Source organism: Corylus avellana, chromosome 5, assembly GCF_965113065.1.
Source record: "Corylus avellana chromosome 5, dhCorAvel1.hap1.2, whole genome shotgun sequence".
Taxonomy (NCBI): domain Eukaryota; kingdom Viridiplantae; phylum Streptophyta; class Magnoliopsida; order Fagales; family Betulaceae; genus Corylus; species Corylus avellana.
The window spans coordinates 21,615,648-21,633,454 of NC_142494.1; the positions used below are offsets into that span (position 1 = coordinate 21,615,648).

Consider the following 17,807-nt stretch of genomic DNA (forward strand, 5'->3'; position numbering starts at 1 on the left):
AAATGATGTGGCAATAAACTGACCTTTGGATTTATTTCTTGAAATTTGACTTGCATATAAACGAAATTCGGATTCACTAACTCTCCTCTTCTAGTTTATAGAAGAATGTATGATTAATCATAATGGAGGGGACGTGGGCTATCTTGAACCATTCTCGTCCTTTGCAGCGTTCTATCAACTGAGGACACTTGTGAATATTAAGTTGCAGGAGAGAGAGAGGCAGTCCATCCTCTAGAAAATTAAAGGATGTGAGCTTTTCACAGTTAGAGATATTAAGATACGTGAGTGAGGGAGAGAGGCCAACCTTTGGAAAGGATGTGAGATTTTCGCAGTTAAAGATTTTAAGATATGTGAGTGAGGGAGGTAGTCCAACCTCTGGAAAGGACATGAACTTTTTGCAAGTAGAGATAGAAAGACTCGAGAGTGAGGGAGGCAGTCCAACCTCTGGAAAGGACATGAGCTCTTTGCAATCATCGATAGAAAGACTCATGAGTAATGAAGGCAGGCCATCCTCTGGAAAGGACGTGAAATTTTTGCAAAATTTGATAGAAAGACTCGTGAGTGAGGGAGGCAAGCCATCCTCAAAAAAGGACGTGAGCTTTTCACACCACTCGATACTCAATTCTTCAAGAGAGGCGAGGAATTGAAAGCATTTGGATGACATGCATTCCAGATCCGAGAAGTCTTTAATGGTGAGGCTCGTTAGAGAGGCAGGCAGCATCATCTCTGGAAAGGACACTAGATGCGAAGAGCCACCATGAATTACAAGTTCTTTAAGAGAGGTAAGCTTGGACAATCCCCACTCAAAAGTGGCCACATTAAACGAGATAAAAAGTGATGTTAGGTTGGTGGGGAAACCTACTTCCGGAAATGATAAAATGCTTGGACAACGCCATACTTTCAATTCTTGAAGAGAGGTGAGGTTGTGTATGCAGGTTGGCAGGGATTGCATTTCCTTACAATTGTCAATCGTAAGTGCTTTCAGGTTGGTAGGGAGCAACCCGCTATCCGGGAAGGAATCAAGAATTGGACATTCTTCAATAAAAAAATGATGTAGATGGCTGAGGTTGTGTATGCCAGTGGGTAAGGATTTAAGGTTATTACAACGTGAGATCTTAATGACTTCAAGAGACAAGTTGTCATGGAAGCTCTTCACTATCAACTCCAATGTATCACAATGATGAATTTTGAGATGTTTAAGTGTTGCTGGTAATTCTCCACTTGACATTAAGGATTTGAGGGATAAACAACCCGAGATATCCAAGTACTCAAGAAGAGAATTGCTGCTACTGCATTTGTTGATATCATCCCCAGCCACCAAAATCTGCATGTTGCTGCACCACTTTATCGTTAGCTGCTTTAGAGTTTGAGGTAGTTGCCCTATTGCAAAGTGAGTCAATGAATTACATCGTGAAATATAAACTTCCTCAAGATTCATGTTGTTTTCCATCATTGCCTTGGGTAAAGATTCCAAGGCATTGCACATGTCGATCCTGATTTTCCTCAGTTTAGATGGCAAACTAAGTTGTAATTGCTCTTCTACTTCTTTCTCCTCCAAATAAACTAGTTTGGAACAATCACAAATCTCCAAAACACCAAGATACGGGAGATGTTGTAGTAATCCCACGTCATTTAACCACAAATTCGTCAACTCCTTACAGTGTTCAATAGTTAAATTTTCCACATTTGTGAGTCCTCCCATGGTGAACTCTTCTATTTGACATGTGAATTCTGAAATTGTTGAAAGAAATGTGAACCTTAGTGAGTTGAAGTCAACCTTATTTCCACGCACCACACCTTTGGATCCCCCAATTTCTAGCTTGCGAAGCTTTGGAAAGCTGGAAATTGAAACCAACAACTGCCTACTTCCATCTATCACAATATTTTCTAATAAAGGAAGATGGTTTGGTAACTTACCCATTAGTTTTGGACACTGTTTAATAGAAAGCTTACACAGTTTTGGGAATTCTTCACAAGGGATCCAGTTCTCCCACTCCTGCATATCCTCGAAATGCAAAGTTTCCAAGGATCTAAAAGGTTGTGAGCAATCTTCCCCATAAAACTCGCGACCAATATTTTTCACACTGCCCATGCCTTTAATTAAAACCTCTTTGAGTGATGGTAATTTGCCCACTGCAGGCAATGAAGTGCACTTTGCACAACTTTCAATCTTCAAAAATAACATATTAGAAAATGATGGAACTCTTACCCATATTGGAAATTCTATACCACCATAATTCTTGATGATGAGCTCTTTCAAACCCTCGTGAGGTTTTAGCATGTTAAGTACCTCTAATTCATGTGCTCTATCGTGTGACTTATTCATGTTCGGACTCCATTCAAATGACACCCCAAAGAGATTTTTCTTTTCAAATAGCCTGGCGTCCCTTGCATCCTCATGATTAGTCACATTTTCCAATCTGGAAATGCAAAGTGTATCTCGAAGATGCAACAAAGGCCCTAACAATTTTATCCCAGAACAACTACCTTTTCCAACAATTAGATGAGGCAATGTCTGGAGACAAGTTAATTTACTGATTTGCGAAAGCATTCCTTCCAATGCATATGCTCCTCGAATGTTGAGATGTCGCAAGTTGAGTAGGTTTCCAAATGTTGAAGGCAATTTCTTTAGAGCAGCGCAACTCTCCAATATCAATGTCTGTAAATTGTAAAGAGTGCATAATGATTCAGGCAAGCTTCTTATGTAAGTGTGAGAAAGGTCGAAAAACCTTAGATGCTTCAAATCACCAATTGATTCTGGTAGCTCATATATGTTGTATCCATTCAAAGAGAGCACCCTTAGGCGTCTTAATTTTGGCAACAATTCAAAAGGAACATTACGTGTCAATGTACAGAATGAACGTGAAAGCTTAAGAGGCAGGAAGGTTCGTAAACACATGAGATCATTAAAGACCTCAAATTTGTTAATGCCATCATATGCACCCGCCAAGTTAGATGAATGCCGAGCATTTCTAGAAGGTTTCCCTTCATTAATATTACCCCCAACTTTGTCTTCCATTCTAAAGCATATATCTCCTGCAACATGTTGAGCCAAATCATTGATAAGGTCATGCATCACAAATTTTGATTCATCGTTGAACGATCGTTGGAAAAATGACCTCGACAATAGATTGCGAAAATCCTCCCTACCAAAATCTTCCATTTGCTTTCTCCCTTCACGTTGCTTAATTAAACCTTCTGCCATCCATAGTAGAACCAACTGCTTCTCCTCAAATACGTAGTCCTTCGGGAGAATTGAACAATACGCAAAGCACCTCTTCAAATGAGAAGGGAGATGGTAATAGCTTAACATAAGAGCTAGTGCAATTTCATTTTTCACTTCTGTTATATCCCATATATTGCTATTCAATACATCTTCCCACTCATCACGATCTACTTTATTACGTAAGACGCCTCCGAGTACTTTCGCTGCCAAAGGAGAGCCATTACACCTTCTAGCGAGTTCCTCACCAATATCTTTGAGGTTGAGATGTGCATTGAAGTCTCTTGTATCCAATGCATGATGGGCCAATATAGACAAACAAAAATCATTTGACAATTTTTTCAAAGAGTTGGTTGGAATGGTACCCGTCTTTGATGCAACTCCCTCATTGCGAGTTGTGATGACAATTACACTTCCCAGTGCTCCTGCTTCAAAAGGAGCACGCAGGATAGTCCAGTCACTGTAGTTCTCATTCCAAAGATCATCGAGAACGACTAGAAACTTCTTCCCTCTTAGATTCGCCTTCAGTTTCTCTTGCATCCAACTTAGTTCTTTACCCTCACAATTTTCGGAGGAGAAAAATTGTAGAACTGTTTTGGTCACCCTAACAGCATCAAAATCTTCAGAAACACAAGCCCATGCTTTGAGCTCAAAAAAGTTTTGCACTTGTTCATCATTGTAGATAAGCTGGGCAAGAGTTGTCTTACCGATACCACCCATACCAAGTATAGGAAGCACAGAGAGTTGAGCATCACTACGTTTTTCGCCCACCAAAAATTGAAGTAGAGCCTCTTTATCTTTTTCCCTGCCATAAACATGAGCTTCGGTCACTACAGAAGTCGGGGCCAGTGTCTGACTTGTTCTGGATGACCTTCTATCAACAGTTTCACTCAATTTCAGATCATCTTTTAGCTTCACCATCTCGTTGAATCGAGCAGTGATCTTCTCCATCTCTGATCCCAGCCTCATGTTGATCCAAACAGCAGTTGGAGTGAAGGAAGTACAACAAGCAGGGATGAGCTTCCGAAGCTTGCTTGTGCTGGCCTTATCTTCTCCTCCCGTCAACTTGCGTCGCAGTGCTTCCGTTACAAACTCATCCAGTATGTCATCCACATCGTAAGCCAAGTCTCTGAGGTCATTCAGCCACTCTTTCACAGCCTCGTTCTTATCTTGCTTCTCATCCGCATCATCCAGGACTGCCTGAATTCTTCTCAACGTTTTGCTCCACTTGTCCACCTTCTTTTCAAGTCCCTCTCGGCGAACAAAGTCGAGCATCTCAGGAGACGTCAGTCGGGTAAGCAGCATTCCGAGGAATGCAGCAAGGAAAATCTCTCCCACTGGCATGGTTTTTTGGGTATACAGGAATAAATCAGGAAACGATCGATGCAAAGGATATCCAAGCGCTCAAAGCACGAGTAATTGGTTTCTCCTGTGAAAGCTTGATGAGTATTCTCAATACTTGTTATTGCACAACCTACAAATTGCTTTGACGAACATGGCTGTTTGTGGGGCCCCTGCTGGCTTCTCTCCAATGTGCATGCTTTTTTTGTCTTTTTTTTTTTTAATCTCTAATTAGGTGAAAAATAAATGTTCTCGTCTTGCGTAAAAGCATTGGACATGGTTGTTTGATTCTGTTTTAGTTAGCTGTCTTTGTCTGATAGATGATAAAATCATAAAAGCCTATTTATTTTCTTCTACGTTTGGTTTTGTTCATTTAACTCGGTATATATATACAGTGTCATATAGCTGCCCACTTTTTGTATCTCTAGAAGAAAAATTTGGAGGAATTTACTTGGTAGTTTCTCTTCAACGAAAGAAGTATTAGTTGGTCTATGAGTATTATTCAAAGTAGAGAGCATGTATATTTTATGAGAAAATTTTCATTTCATTCTCTTTGTATATCTCCTGTTCATTTTCATATAAGAGATGTGCAAATTTATTATTAAATTTATAAAATTTACACATTAGTCTCACAAATTTAATAGTAGATTTATAAAAAAGATGGGTAAAAAATATACAAGAGAGAATGACACCATCACATATAGAAAAATCTATTTTCAATTTTTAATAAAATATTTATTTTTAATAGATAATACGTGTAGAATTAATATTAAGGGTGTGGAGTTGACCACAGTTGGCCACGTTCAATCGAATCTAATGCATAACAAAAACTAAGAAAAGATTCCATCGGCAACTTGTTTCTTCCTTGTGTTGTTTCATTAGAATTAATCTATTCAAGAAGACTTTTAAGCACGATTAAAAATGGAGAATTGGACGGTGGAAGGTGGTTGTGCACACTTTTAGAATATATTGTGTGAGATTTGATATTATGAGAATATATTTATATTAATTATAATTGATCAATTTTTTTTTTTATTCTCTTCACATCCCTATAAATAAATACCATTTGTATTATAAAATAATAAAGCAATAAAAACATAATGTAGTCTTTAAACTTTATCTGTGAGCTAAATCATAAATCGAACCACATAAAATATATAATATATTTTTGTTATTTATATTAGATATTTTATTATTTTCGTATTTAATATTCATAGTATTATAAATTTGTTAGCACACACTTGTCATCTTTCAATCTTGCTCTTGGCACTGTAATCGATCGGTACACCGGCCCCCTGCTTTGAATAATCCTTACACAGTTACACGCCAACTAATACACATTGAAGAGTTTACTTTGAAATTTTTTTAATTAAAAAGTCTTTTATTTTTTTATTTTTTTAGAGAACCAAGAAAGATTCCACTCCAAATAATGTCTATGAAAGAAAGTCCATCAACTCCAATTGCCCAGCTGTTTCTCCTTTTAATTAATTCATCTAGTCATCAAGACTTTTACCTCCGGACACTTGCACAAGATGTGTCCTCCATTCATAATTTATCTACTCAATATTACTTTTGTGGCCACTTGCAGAATAATACATGTAGATATACAGGATTTGATACTTGTACGTGGGCCTGCAATTTTTTTTCCTGGACAAATAACGAACATCAAGCCAAAAAAAAAAAAAAAAAACTATGCATTTATCAATCGGAGGCTACATGTTTGATTCACAAAAATCCATTTCCATCAGGCATGGCGGTTGGAGTTTTCCTGTATATCTGTTGGAAATGAGTGTTTGTATGTATTGAAATTGTTGGTTTGGATTTCTTTTGTTAATATATTCAACAACAATGCCATATGTGAGAAATTTGTTGGGTGTTTGTATATATACGTTCTCTCTAGAATATAATGTATTTTCCTCATCAAATTAAATTTCTGCCATAAGATTAAATGTTGTTTTCTTTTTTATTTATGCATCTAGGAAAGTGCATACTTGTCAATGAATATTGACTCATACAAATTTGGATTTTTTGGTCTAAGAGTTCTTCGTATTATGATCCTTATGCGCTGAATGATCATTTAGTAAGAACGAAGCTCGGCAGGAGTGGCCAGGAATACCCTTCGTGACATCGAACAAAACTAAAAATTACTATGACAGCGCATGACGATAAACAAAAACTAAAGAATTATTCCCTGGGTGATTCGTCGAAGTTACAATTCATTATACACTACAAACAAGAAAAGAGGAGTAGGTGCCCATTTTGTTTGTCTACAAACAAGAAAAATCGAGAAGAATTTACAAAAAAGTTTCCTCTATTCAACCAAAGATCAATGTCTTAGTTGGCATTAGTCTCTCGTATGAGGATTATTAAAAGTATTAGTTGGCGGTCGTTGGCGTGAGAGGATTATTCAAAGTAGCTAGAGAGCAAATAAATAAATAAATATATATATATATATATATATATAGGCGAGATATTGAATAGTTTATTATAAAATGTTTGAATGATGAAGTTTTTTTTTTATAGGTAACCAAGAAAGATTCCACTCCCGAATAAGTCTATGAAAGGAAAGTCCTCCATCAAGTCCAATAATTGCCCAGCTGTTTCTCCTCTTTTTTTTTTTTAGCTGGTTCTCCTTTAGTTATACATAATTCATGTATAAATCAACAGGGACGGAGCCAGCGTTGAGAATGAGTAGGGAACCATTAGCAAAAAAAAAAAATTTAACCATAAAAAAATTATTTTTACCTTAAAATATATATATATATATATATTGTCATTTGGGGGGGCCCTGGCCCCTGCCAATCCCCCCCTTCCTCCGTCCCTGTTTGTCGTATGAGGATTATTAAAAGTATTAGTCGGCGGTAGTTGGCATGAGAGGATTATTCAAGGCAGAGAGCAAAGGGCAAAGTTTTTTCTTGAGAATTTTTTTTTAATATAATCTATAAAAGTGACATATGTTCTTTGAATACGTGAGATGCACATGTTTTTTTAATAGTAGGAATAAAGTTGAAATAAATTTTATTAAAAACTCATGAGTCATGTGATCTTACATGTTATTAAAAAAAATAATACATGTCACTTTTATAGAGTAGGTTGAAGAAAATTTCTTCAACCCAATTTAGAAGAAAACTTTGTCCGAGAGGCAAATATATATATATATATTAAAGTGAGATAAATGTGTGGTGTATAGTATTACTCAAATTTTTAAAAGGTAAATAGAATAATATGATAAACTACATTTTTATCACATAATTATTCAACAATGTTGATGTGACAGTTTCAATCAACTCTTGGATAATTATTGTTAAAAAAAAAAAAAAAAAAAATCAACAATCAGAACTGACACATCAACATTAATAAAAAAAATGTAAAATAAAAAGTTAAAGTTTAGTTGAAACTCACATGTTACGCTGTTAGCGTTGTTAAATAGTTGTCCGATAAAAATGTAATTTTTAACGTTTGCAAATAATATGCTCAATCGGAGGCTAGATGTTTGATTCACAAAAATCCATTTCCGTCCGGCATTGCGGTCGGAAGTTTCCTGTATATATGTTGGAAATGCGTGTTTGTATGTATTGAAAAATTTACATACCCCACTTAAATTACTATTTAATTGATAATATCTTTCTAAACTTTCAATTGCAACAATCTCTTCTTAAATTACCAAAAAATAATAATAATATCTGACAATTTACCTGGACTTGGAGAAAGGGCAGGGTTGTAGAAATTAGTGGAAATTAGCTTCAGCGTGGGGCTCAAAGAAATTAGCGAAAGTGAAAGACAAAACACTCTATAATCATTGTACGTGTTCCTTGTAGCTCATGAGTTTACCTTTGTGAGTGAGATGATGTTGTTTTTGATTTCTTTGTTTTTTCGGTTTTTATGTGTTATTTGCATATATATGAGGTGTATTTTAGGCGTTGAAGTTGTAATTACTACTTTTAATAAATATAAAAAGGCATTATTTATAGTCGAACACTATTATTCAAATCAAACTTGTTAATCATTTTGTCATAAATTATAAATTCGGCAAACATAAACAAAAAACCAATATCCAAAATTCAAAACATAAAAAACACAACTTAAGTCTAAATGTAATACATTCATAATTATAAGTGAATGTTGATGGTAACGAAACTATGATATACCATGAATCCAAATTAGCACTCATACAAGTAGCAATCATGAATAAATTAATGTGAATAAAACATGAAAAAATAATAACCTTTATTTCTAACGAACTTCTAAGTACGAGAAAGAGATATATATATATATAAAGGGAAATCGCATTTACATACCCTAAAAGGCTAAAAATACTATCCACATCTACATATGCGGATAACAGATACAGGTGATTGTTATTTATTTACATTTTCATCTCTACTCAATAAGACATTGGTAAATAACGAAATTTAAAATTTAATGATAATTTTCAATGTTACGCCTGTAGCATATTTTATGAGTATAGCTTTACACAATGAAACTGATGTCTCTAGTTTGGACGGATGAGATTGTTTGATTAATTGATTATGGTACCGAGGAGTAGGTGCCCACTTTTTGTTTGTCTACAAGAAAAATTCAGAGAAATTTACAAAGAAGTTTAATTTCCTCCTTTCAACCAAAGATGTTGTATTAGTTGGCTCTAGTTTGTCGTATGATTTATTAAAAGTATTAGTTGGTGGTAGTTGGCGTGAGAGGATTATTCAAGGTAGAGAGCAAATATATATAAAATATATTATAGAGATGACATATTAATTAAAAAGTTTATTATAAAATTTTGAATAAAAAAGTTTATTTTTAATAGAGAGACAAGAAAGATTCCACTCCCAAATACATCCATGAAAGTAAGTCCATCAACTCCAATTTGGCCATTTGTTTCTCCTTTAATTATAATTCATCTATTATCAATCGAGACTTTTACCTTCACTTGCACAAGATGTGTCCTTTATTCATAATTTATCTATTCAATATTACCTTTATGTCCGCTTGCACAATAATATATATATATATATATATATATATATATATATATATATAAAAGATAAAAATATAATTTTTAACATTTACTTCACATAAATAATATGCTTGATTCATAAAAATCTGTTTCCATTGGGCATGGCGGTTGGAATTTTCCTGTATATTTGTTGTTGTTGTTGTTTTTTTTTTGGTCTAATCAAGCAAGAGAAATGGGGTTACATGATGAAACAAACACAAAATTGGAGGACACCCCAACAACAATGCCCAAAAGATAAAATGCAGTACAAATACAGGAACAAGATCCTTGTATATTTGTTGTAAATGCATGTTTGTATGTATTGAAATTGTTGGTTTGGAGTTCTTTTGTTAAACAACGCCATCTGTGAGAAATTTGTTTGGTGTTTGTGTATATATATATATGTAGGTTTTCTCTAGAATATAATGTATTTTCCTCATCAAATTAAATTGCTGCCATAAGATTAAATGTTGTTTAATTTTCTTTTTTATTTATGCATCCAGGAAAGTGTATACTGGTCAATGAATATGAACTCATACAAATTTGGATTTTCTGGTCTGGAGAGTTCTTCGTATTATATATGTCCTTATGAGCTGAATGATCATTTAGCAAGAACGGAGGTCGGCAGTAGTGGCTGAGAATACCCTTCGTGACATGGAATAGAACTAAAATTACTGTGACAACGTATGACGATAAACAAAAACTAAAAAATTATTCCCCGGATGATTATTAAAAGTATTAGTTGGCGGTCGTTGGCGTGAGAGGATTATTCAAAGTAGCTAGAGATAATATATATATATATATATATATATATATATATATATATATATAGAGGCGAGATATTGAATAGTTTATTATAAAATGTTTGGATAATGAAGTTTATTTTTGATAGGTAACCAAGAAAGATTCCATTCCCGAATAAGTCTATGAAAGTAAGTCCTCCATCAAGTCCAATTCCCAGCTGTTTCTCCATTTTTTTTAGCTGGTTCTCCTTTAGTTATACATAATTCATGTATAAATCAAGACTTTTACCTCCACTTGCACAAGAAAGATGTGTACTTTCTTTATAATTTATCTATTCAATATTACTTTTATGTCCACTTGCACAATAATATATATCGATATACAGGATTTGAAGTTGAAGCTGGGTCTCCACAATAATACATATTTACCTTTTTTCTGGACAAATAACAAAGATAAAAAAAAAAAAAAAATTAATGCCAAATATTTTTGGGTAAGTTATAATCCTTTAAATATAAATAATACCAAAATGACTTTGCCAGCTACAACTATAAAAGTTCTAAACACATTATATTAATAGTTTTCTCACCATAGAATTAAGCAAAACCTTAAGCAGCCTGAGCTAGATATCTATCATACACAGAGTCATAATTGAAATTTCATCCACCTCCATTAAACTCATTTATATGCAGCACAAAAGATTTTGTTTATCTACGATTAACTTAATTCATTAAATGATGAAAATTATTCATGAAAGTTTTGAAGTTGAGATTGAGACTATTGATACTTAAAGAGCAACCACACCTGGCTAATTAATGCTGACAAAGAGTACTTTGTGGGCTAGGAGAACTGCTTTTATATTGCAAAATCCAAGGGATGAATTAATTGTGTTTTGTTTCCTATAATTGAGATATTTGTGATATTGAGATATATATTCAATCAGCTTATTTGGTAATCCTTATAATAACTTTTTTTGAAGTATCATTTTGTATATATGCAAACCTCATCAGATCTGACACACAAAAAGCTGATATATGGTATAGAATTACCTAAATCCAGATTATGCATTTGTTTCAAGAGTACTTAGGACCATTGGCTGGCTTTTAAAGGTTGGCAGATAACAAATTTATGTTTATGATTGAGAAATTAGAAATAAATTCATTTTTGGGGCAAGTGGAATTTTTAGTAAAAAATTTAAAATGAGTGTATGAAATTACCATTCAAACTTGGTTGGTGCTTTGGATTTTGGTGTTTCTTTAGTAGGATACGATTGTAGTATAACTATTATCGAAATCATAACGGATTGAAGTCGGAGCACATTAATTAATTGTGTGCTGTTTTTCACTTAGGTGAGGTAGTTGGAACTCAAATTGCCGTGGTCGGTTTCTCGCAGGAGCTTATGATCAGTTTGCTTCCAACTTCAAAGTATAATTTTGAAAGTATCTCCATATATACCTATGATTTGAAAACGCAAATTTTAGCAAGTTTAATTTATATTTATCCCACAAATTTTAGCAAATTTAATTTTTATTGATGGCAAGTTTAATTTTATTAGTTGAATAAGCCTTACTGTCAAGATTGTAAAGAAGAATATCTCTTTCATGCCTTTGTTATTTTATTTTCTAATTGTCACGTACTCAGACTTTATCTATTTGCTCTCCTTCACTTAAATCTCCAAAAGTATTTGCAAACAAATAAGCAAAAATTCTTTTGATTTGAACAATATAATTCAAAGAGTTTAGGAGAAGTAAAGAAGGGCAAGCCCTTTCTTTATTTGATTGAGTAGTACTTTTATGCAGATAAACATTGTAAAACCACTAAAAAAAAAAATCACCAAAAAAGAACTAGGAAAACAATACAAAGAGGGGGGAAAAAAGAACTAGAAAAACAACCAAAATTGCACACCTCTAATATACAGGACAGCACAAGTTGTTCATTTTAGGAAAGACAGAAAACAACACATTAGCAACAAAAGAACAAACAACACTTCCACATGGTAGGTATTTCAGGTAGCACCAGCATTTTGAACCATCTGCAAGCAAGCATCAAAGATGGAGAAATAATCATTAGAGGTGTGCAAATAGAGCAAAACTTCGTACTAATGTCCTAATGAGAATCAACAATGAAGAATATTTTCCGGATCAATTAAAAGAGAATATAATAATTTATGTATCTATTTGGATGCAAAACTTTCTTAGAAATCATAATAATTGAATGAGCAGCCTTTATATTCATAATCTGGATTAGTTTGTTCATGGGAATACAACGTTAGGATAATCTATTCTACTTATTCTTCTAGAAATTAAATTAAATGAATGAACATTATCAATCCAATTACTGAATATGATAAATTTTCCATTGTATGGCTGCAGTCACAACATGGATGCCAACATTAACAAAGGATCAAAATCAAGTTGCATACCTATGATTGGTAAAATACGTAACGACCAGCAGTATGTCAATTAGTAGTGAAAAACTCAATATTCGGAGGCATCCTTTCTCTTCCTGGTTGCTTGGACATTTTATCAAACACCTGTAATCTTATTGTGCAAACCTAAAAAGAATAGTAACGTTTAGCAAACCCAACGCCAACATTTAGACAAAAAATTAAAAATAGAAGAAGAAGAAGATAATCAACAAGTGTTATTAGGAAAAAGATGGGCAATCCATGATTCCCCCATTATGGGTGATAGATGACCATCCAATCAATATGTAAAAATAAAAAAGATGTGGCAATAAACAAAACTAACGTTTGGATTTATTTCTTGAAATTTGACTTGAATATAAACGAAACTCGGATTCACCGACTCTCCTCTTCTGGTTTATAGAAGGATGAACAATCAATCACAATGTAAAAGATGTAAGCTATCTTGAACCAGTCTCGTCCTTTGCAGTGTTCTATCAACAGAGGACCATTGTCAATATGAAGTTGCAGGAGTGACAGAGGCAGTCCATCCTCTGGAAAAGATGTGAGCTTTTCACAGTTGTCGATATTAAGATACGTGAGTGAGGGAGAGGGGCCAAACTTTGGAAATGACGTGAGCTTTTTGCAAGTATAGATAGAAAGACTAGCGAGTGAGGGAGGCAGTCTAACCTCTAGAAAGGATGTGAGCTTTTCGCAATCAAAGATAGAAAGAGTCATGAGTGAAGGAGGCAGTCCGACCTCTGGAAAGGGCGTGAGGTTTCCACAACCACAACTAAAAAGACTCGTGAGTGAGCGAGGTAGTCTGACCTCTGGAAAGGATGTGAGGTTTCAGTAACCAGAGATAGAAAGACTCATGAGTGAGGGAGGCAGGCCATCCTCTAAAAAGGATGTGAGCTTGTCACAATACATGATACTCAAATGTTCAAGAGAGGCGAGGAATTGAAAGCATTTGGAAGAAATGCATTCTAGATCCGGGAAGTCTTGAATGGCAAGCCTCGTTAGAGAGGCAGGTAGCATCACCTCTGGAAAAGACACCAGATGCGAAGAGCCACCATGGCCATGAATTTCAAGTTCTTTAAGAGAGGTAAGCTTAGACAATTCCCACTCACTAAACGATGGCATAGAAAGTGATGTTTGGTTGGTGGGGAAACCTACTTCTGGAAATGATAAAATACTTGGACAGCCTGATATTTTCAATTCTTGAAGTGAGGTGAGGTTGTGTATGCAGTTGGGTAGGGCTTGCATTTTCTCACAGTGTGAATCTCAAGTGCTTTTAGGTTGGTAGGGAGCAAACCACCGTCCGGAAAGGAATCAAGAATTGGACATTTGTTAATAAACAAATGATGTAGATGGCTGAAGTTGTGTATGCCCAGGGGTAAGGATTTAAGGTTATCACAACAGGAGATCTGAATGACTTCAAGAGACGAGTTGTCATGGAAGCTCTTCACTATCGACTCCAACTTTCCACAAGAACAAATTTCGAGGTGTTTAAGTGTTGCAGGTAATTCTTTACTTGACGTTAAGGATTTGAGGGATGGACAATCCTTAATTTCCAAGTACTCAAGAAGAGATGTGTTGCTACCGCATTTGTTGATATCATCCCCATCCACCAAAATCTGCATGTTGTCGCACCGGTCTATCGTTAGCTGCTTTAGAGTTGGAGGTAGTTACCCTATTGCAAAGTGAGTTAATGAACTACACCCAGAAATATGAAGCTCCTCAAGATGTTTGATGTTGTCCATCATTGCCTTGGGTAAAGATTCTAAGGCCTTGCACTCGTAGATCCAGATTTTTCTCAGTTTGGATGGCAAACTAAGTTGTAACTGCTCTTCTACTTTTTTTTCCTCCAAAGAAACTAGTTTGGAACATTTATGAATATTCAGAACACCAAGATACGGGAGATGTTGTAGTAATCCCACGTCATTTAACTGCAAATTTGTCAACTCCTCACATTGTTCAATAGTTAAATCTTCAACATTTGTCAGTCCTCCCATAGTGAACTCTTCTATTTGACATGTGAAATCTGAAATTTTTGAAAGAGATGAGAACCTTAGTGAGTTGAAGTCAACCTTATTTTCACGCACCACACCTTCGGATCCCCCGATTTCTAGCTTGCAAAGCTTTGGGAAGTTGGAAATTGAAACCAACAACTGCATACTTCCATTTATCACAATATTTTCTAATAAAGGAAGATGGTTTGGTAACTTAACCATCAGTTTTGGACACCGTTTAATAGAAAGCTCTCGCAATTTTGGGAATTCTCCACAAGGACTCCAATTCTCCCACTCCTGCATATCCTCGAAATGCAAAGTTTCCAAGGATCTAAAAGGTTGTGAGCAATCTTCCCCATAAAACTCGCGACCAATATTTTTCACAGTATCCATGCCTTCAATGAAAAGGTCTTTTGAGTGATGGTAATTTGCCCATTGCGGGCAATGATGTGCACTTTGCACAACTTTCAATCTTCAAGAATACCATATTAGAAAATGAAGGAACTCTTAACCACATTGGAAATTCTATCCCACCATAGTTGCTGATGGTGAGCTCTTTCAAACCCTCATGAGGTTTTAGCATGTTAAGTACCTCTAATTCATATGCTCTGTCGTGTGACTCATCCATGTTCTCACTCCATTCAAATGACACCCTAGAGAGATGTTTCTTTTCAAATAGCATGGCGTCCCTTGCATCCTCATGATTAATCACATTTTCCAATCTAGAAATGCAAAGTGTATCTCGAAGATGCAACAAAGGCCCTAACAATTTTACCCCTGAACAACTACCTTTTCCAACAATTAGATGAGATAATGTTTGGAGACAAGTTAATTTACTAATTTGCGGAGGCAATCCTTCCAATGCATCTGCTCCTTCTATATTGAGATGTCGTAGGTTGACGAAGCTTCCAAATATTTAAGGCAATTTCTTTAGAGAATGGCACCACTCCAATATCAATGCTTGTAAATTGGAAAGAGTGCATACTGATTCGGGCAAGCATCTTATTTTAGTGCGAGAAAGGTCAAGGAACCTTAAATGCTTCAAATCACCAATTGATTCTGGTAGCTCATATATGTTGTATCCATTCAAAGAGAGCACCCTTAATTGTGTTAATTTTGGCAACAATTTAAAAGGAACATTACGAGTCAAGTAATAATCTCCATATGATAGCATAAGAGGCAGGAAGGTTTGTAAACACATGAGATCATTAAAGACCTCAAATTATTTAATGCCATCATATTCACCATCCAAGTAAGATGAATGCCAAGCCTTTCTAGACAGTTTTCCTTCATTATTAACCCAAACTTTGTCGTTCTGGATTTAGATTGACTTGTAACAAATTCATATCATTGTCATCACTACTTCCTTCGACAGATTTTAGAACTGTTTTGGTCACCCTACCAATATCAAAATCTTCAGAAACACAAGTCCATGCTTTGAGCTCAAAAAAACTTTGCACTTGTTCATCATTGTACACAAGTTGAGCAAGAGTAGTCTTATCCATGCCCCCCATACCAAGTATAGGAAGCACAGAGAGTTGAGCATCACTACGTTGTTCGACCACCAAAAATTGAAGTAGAGCCTCCTTATCATTTTCCATACCATAAACATGAGCTTCGGTCACTACAGAAGTTGGGGCCGGTGTCTGTCTTGTTCTGGATGGCCTCCTATCAACAGTTTCACTCAGTTTCAAATCATCTTTTAGCTTCACCATCTCATTGAATCGATCGGTGATCTTCTCCATTTCTAACCCCATCCTCATGTTGATCCGAACGGCAGTGGGAGTGAAGGAAGTACAACAAGCAGGGATGAGCTTCCGAAGCTTGCTTGTGCTGGCATGATCATCTCCCCCCGTCAACTTGAGTCGTAGAGATTCCATTGCAAACTCATCCAGTATGTCATCCACATCGTAAGCCAAGTCTCTGAGATCATTTAGCCTCTTTTTCACACCCTCGTTCTTATCTTGCTTCTCGTCCACATCATCCATGACTGCCTGAATTCTTATCAGCATTTTGCTCCACTTGTCTACCTTCTTTTGAAGACCCTCTTGGGGAACAAAGTTGAGCAACTCAGGAGACACCTGACGGTCAAAGAGAACTCTGAGGAATGAAGAAAGGACGGCGTCTGCCATTGTTTTTTTTGAATGAATCAGGAAAAACGATGCGAAGGGTAGCGGATAAGCACTCGCAGAGCATAAAGTAATTGGTTTCTCGTGTGAAAGCTTGATGAGAGGACTAATATCAAAACTTCTTACTACAATACTTTTTATTTTTATTTTTTATTTTTGAGCAATCACCTTTATTCCTTGCCAACGGTTGCTTGGTGTAAAAGCAAAAGCACTCCGCTTTTGCTCTACTCTTTCAAATCAACGTTATTCCCTTTTCCATTATTACGAAAGATTGTTCTCCTCCACTCATCCATATGAAGGTCAATCATCCCTGTTTGTGAACTTTTTGATAGTGGAAGGAAAAGAAAAGCATCTTCGGCCAAACCAAAAAAAGAGAAAGCAAACGAACATATATGCTTTGTTAGAACACAGTTTTTTGATGGATGACGTGGCACAATTTTTGGGCTGCACCGCAGCGTCCGAGGACAGGTCGGTCATTGTACTATGGTGCTGAGGACGAGTCGGTCTGGTACACAAAAGCAAACAATAGGGTTAGAGTCCCCGGTGGTTTCCCGGCGGGGATACTCCAATGCCTAAGTCAGTAATCAGAAAAGGAAGATGTAAATAACACAGAGCTTAGATAACAAAAGTTGCGATTACCTTAGTGTTGATAAATGACTTGTATTTATAGGCATGAGAGGAGTTTAATCTCCCATAGGTTTAGGGATCTTATCCCTCAATATCTGCTGTGCAAACATTTGAAAAGTGGGATAGTGTTTGTTAGCTGTTCTGTGATCTTAGTAGCCTAAGATCAGGAGATAAGTATTATAGCTTTTGTGCGATGTTAAGTCAGAATGCTTGAGTTGGACTCGGTCACCCACACTAGCTTGGAAGCCAACTGACGTATCTTGATCGACATAGATAACCTGAATAGTGGAGGAACAGTCATATCTCTATGATGGAATAACCAATGCACCCTTCGGTC

General features: G+C 35.7%; 2 protein-coding genes across 7 annotated transcripts; both read right to left on the reverse strand.

The window, feature by feature from the left end:
* Positions 1-76: 76 nt before the first annotated feature.
* Positions 77-4,567, reverse strand: LOC148585922 (putative disease resistance RPP13-like protein 1). 6 transcript variants are annotated; one of them, XM_088516661.1, is made up of 4 exons: positions 2,108-4,567; positions 1,062-2,005; positions 374-923; positions 77-229 (listed from the first exon to the last, which is right to left on the reverse strand). In XM_088516661.1, the coding sequence occupies exons 1-4, from the start codon at positions 4,565-4,567 to the stop codon at positions 77-79; spliced, it is 4,107 nt and encodes a 1,368-aa protein (XP_088372787.1). The 6 variants fall into 6 exon arrangements, with proteins under 6 accessions (XP_088372787.1, XP_088372789.1, XP_088372788.1 ...); XM_088516663.1 differs by having other exon boundaries at positions 77-231; positions 577-1,524; positions 1,783-4,567; XM_088516662.1 differs by having other exon boundaries at positions 77-273; positions 550-933; positions 1,081-4,567.
* Positions 4,568-16,009: 11,442 nt separating this feature from the next.
* On the reverse strand, positions 16,010-16,846 carry LOC132173656 (putative disease resistance RPP13-like protein 1). Its single transcript, XM_088516829.1, has one exon. It carries the CDS (start codon positions 16,844-16,846, stop codon positions 16,010-16,012), a length of 837 nt encoding a protein of 278 aa, XP_088372955.1.
* Positions 16,847-17,807: the final 961 nt, after the last annotated feature.

Excerpts from the sequence above, each read along its gene's own strand:
- LOC148585922 (XM_088516658.1), bottom strand. The coding sequence starts at position 4,567 with ATGCCAGTGGGAGAGATTTTCCTTGCTGCATTCCTCGGAATGCTGCTT. Across the intron at positions 230-373 it reads AGTTCATGTCCTTTCCAGAG|GATGGACTGCCTCTCTCTCT; the intron begins GTTGGACTACCT and ends AATTTTCTAGAG.
- LOC132173656 (XM_088516829.1), bottom strand. The coding sequence starts at position 16,846 with ATGGCAGACGCCGTCCTTTCTTCATTCCTCAGAGTTCTCTTTGACCGT.